The sequence below is a fragment of the Egretta garzetta genome, unplaced genomic scaffold (assembly GCF_000687185.1).
Source record: "Egretta garzetta isolate BGI_Z169 unplaced genomic scaffold, ASM68718v1 scaffold840, whole genome shotgun sequence".
Taxonomy (NCBI): Eukaryota; Metazoa; Chordata; class Aves; order Pelecaniformes; family Ardeidae; genus Egretta; species Egretta garzetta.
This window is the reverse complement of record NW_009258262.1, coordinates 198943-202284: the sequence shown is the minus strand read 5'-3', so window position 1 is coordinate 202284 and position 3342 is coordinate 198943. Positions and strand designations below refer to the sequence as shown.

General features: G+C 39.5%; 1 protein-coding gene across 5 annotated transcripts in view; it reads right to left on the bottom strand.

The window, feature by feature from the left end:
* PPP6R3 (protein phosphatase 6 regulatory subunit 3) overlaps positions 1-2365 on the bottom strand; it is a 63114-nt gene extending 60749 nt beyond the window's left edge. For 2 of the 5 annotated variants that reach the window (XR_004842618.1, XM_035899012.1), the window contains exon 1: positions 2255-2364. Coding sequence is in view for 3 of the 5 variants with exons in the window: in XM_035899012.1 (XP_035754905.1) it covers positions 2255-2356 (102 nt within the window). In the remaining 2 variants the exon portion in view is untranslated. Of the gene's footprint in view, positions 1-2254 lie in introns of all 5 variants that reach the window. The other 3 variants (XM_035899493.1, XM_035899102.1, XM_035899160.1) reach the window with 3 other exon arrangements.
* Between the last annotated feature and the right edge of the window lie 977 nt (positions 2366-3342).

Here is a 3342-nt window from a genome sequence, read left to right as displayed (position 1 = left end):
TTAAAACATCACCAGGAAACTCACCTACCCAGGTCTGTTCCAGTCTCTAGATTTTCCATCCTTTCTCAAGATGTTTGAAGACAGCAGCTAAACTCAAACAGATGTGATCCTCTACTTATTATTTTGTAAAAGAGTTAGCTTCTAAAGATACTTGGATACCCTAACAAGTCTGTTAAGGCAGCAATAGAAAAAATAATGTGAATTACTGTAGTTCGAACTAGTCTTAAAGTTCCAGTTGAGCTCTTTACATTGGAGACTGGTCAAAGTACTAAATGGTAAGTAAGAACGAAATATGAAGAGAGCCCTACATCTGCTGTAAAGGTAAGGTTACAGTGTGTTCCACAGAAAGAAGAGTTTTTTCACCAGGACCTTACCTATGATTTTTGCCCTACTGTAACTCTTAGTAAAAAAAAAAAAAAGCCAAAAAACCCCTACAAGACTATACTTACCACTTTCCACTATACTTACACAAAACAAAAGCAAATAGCATTGTATTTTTACAGTTTCTATATGAGAAATACTAACCGTATAACCACTCTAGTACAAAGATGCAAAAATCCACCCTACAGAGGCAGTGGCTGATACTCTTTTTTGCAGTGCAAGTAGCATTGAAGTATTAGCAATTTGTAGCAAGCCAAGCCTTTAGAAATGTTTACTCCCTTGTTTTCTGCTCTAACTCAACTGCTCAAACCAGTTACAATACAATGAAGGAAAAAAAAAAAAAAGATGTAATCACATCTGTACTAAGCATTGCCTACAGCCACTGTATAAAGCACTACTTGAAATTTTATTAACTTGCTTTTGATTAATCTATCAATTAGGGCACTACTACGAGTGAGAAATGTGCATCACCTCACTAGGGTCTAGGGTCTTATGCTTCACTTTTCTAGAGGAGCATAATGTACATTTACAGAAGCATCTTTCTCTCTACTACTAGCTCAGGAAAGAATGAGATTTACTCCAAAAACCTCTTGTAGAAGTTAAATTTGCACAATACAATCTTACTTTATATACTCCGATCCAGTCACAAATTCTGCCTATGGTCATTGAAGGTGGGGACTGTGCCACTTCATAGCAGGGATAAATGAGGCCTAGGATACACTTAATACATAGTAACAGTGAGAATGCTTTTATTACTGGAATTGCTATATTCTAGAACATATTTAATAAACTCTGAAATAAGTCAGAGGTTTTACTAAAAAAAAAATTGGAAGTTCCCATCCTCAATCCTAATCATGTTTTGTTACCAAACTGGAAATCACATGATCCTTTCACAGGCCTCAACCAGGATCTGCTTGGTCATCATAAAAAGGCTTTAGAGTTTTCCTCGTGTTTAAAAGTATCTTTTGGCACAACTGGTCTTCCAGTGCTCATTTTCCAGAAGACCCAGTGGGCACAGGATGGAGACCACTAGGCCACGTACTTCATCTCCTTGAAGACGTGCAACTTAGACTGTGTATAAACGCTTAGAATCATCTCATTCAAAATTAAATAGGACTGTTCCCAAAACTTCCTCCAAGAAAACTAACCCTTAAATCTCACTACAGACCAGTTTTTGCTTGTGCATACATACATATTTTTTACTCAATTCTTCCTCCCTTCATGTCTTTAACCAAATTCTCACTACCAATTTCATAGGTGCTCCTCTTAGCAATTTTACCAACATGCCTAACAACATACTGAATAGGTTTCTGAATATGAGCCAGCAGTGTGCCCAGGTGGCCAAGGCGGCCAACAGCATCCCAGCCTGTATCAGAAACAGGGTGGCCAGCAGGACTAGGGAAGTCGTTATTCCCCCTCTAGTTGGCATTGGTGAGGCTGTACCTCAAATACTCTGTTCAGTCTTGGGGCCCCTCACTACAAGACCGACACTGAGGTCCTGGTGCACATCCAAAGAAGAGCTATGAAGCTGGTGAAGGGCCTGGAGCACAAATCTTATGAGGAGCAGCTGAGGTAACTGGGGTTGCTTAGGCTGGAGAAAAGGAGGCTGGCAACAGGACAAGAGGAGATGGCCACAAGTTGCAGCAGGGGAGGTTTAGGTTGGATATTAGGAAAAATTCCTTCCCCGAAAGGGCTGTCAAGCAGTGGAACAGGCTGCCCAGGAAGTGGTTGAGTTGCCACCCCTGGAGGTATTTAAAAGCCACGTAGATGTGGTGCTTAGGGACATGGTTTATTGGTGGACTTGGCAGTGTTAGGTTTATGGTTGGACTCTATGATCTTAAAGGTAACTTCCAACCTAAATGATTCTACATACCACCACTCCAGCAGAGTGTATTACAGCTTCACAGTTCCATACAGTTGTATACTGAGGTCCTTTCAGTATTCTTTTCCACTGCTGGCATGTAACACATTGCATAGATTCTGTCACTGAGCATTCCAAGTTTTTAAGTCCCATGGAAGAGGAAAAGATACGTCAGTTTAACTGGATTAGGGGATGACTATACAAAGTAATAGCAAGAAGAAAGAACAGTCAAAGGGTTAGTTGGGAATGTTTTCACCCACTCCAAATCACATATACCACTTCAAACATGCTTCTTGGCATTTCATGGAAGTTATTAAATAAACGAAGGTCATGAAGAGTCTTGTATTTTACAGTAACAGATTTTTTCCCAATATTGTGTGAAGAACTATTCCACAAACAAGCAGGCTGTTGACAGTTTATACCAAAATGTCTTCCCAATCCTATCAATTCAGTCTATCCCATTTCCTGAGAAGTATCCCAAGCTAGCTATAGAGGTACATATAATATCCAAGAGTAGAAAAACATATTACTTCAGTTGCTTAGTAGCATATGGTTTCTAAAACAGATTCTGGCACCCTGACACACCACAAAAACAATTAAGCATGCTATACAAAATTTTCAACATTATGTTCATATTCTCTATGTATTTTTTGATTATCTTTCAGGCTTGCCTCCCAGCCCAAAAACATCAGGCTCAAACCTGGTTGCTAAACAGTTTCCCCAAGTTCTTTGCTGGCTTTCTCCAACCTGACAAAATGAGACAAACAAGATATTATTTCTCATTTATCCCTACTTGTTTTATTATTGTGGAAAGTTTTGCCAAAAACAATGGCTCCACATCATGCTCTTAGGATAATCCAGTCGGACATCTGGTCTTCTAGAATGTGGATGTGGTGTCTACTTTGAGATAACACACTATTCCTAAACCTGGCATATGAAATAACAAAGTACACAGCAATCTTAAGGGTCATAGATGGAGGTGCTACTATGAGAGCTGAATCTAGATGGCAGACAATATGCTTAAGACATCCTACCTCACTACAGAAACAGATCACCATGCTTGTACTACTGCCTCTTCTGCCCAATCACAAAAGTCAGTT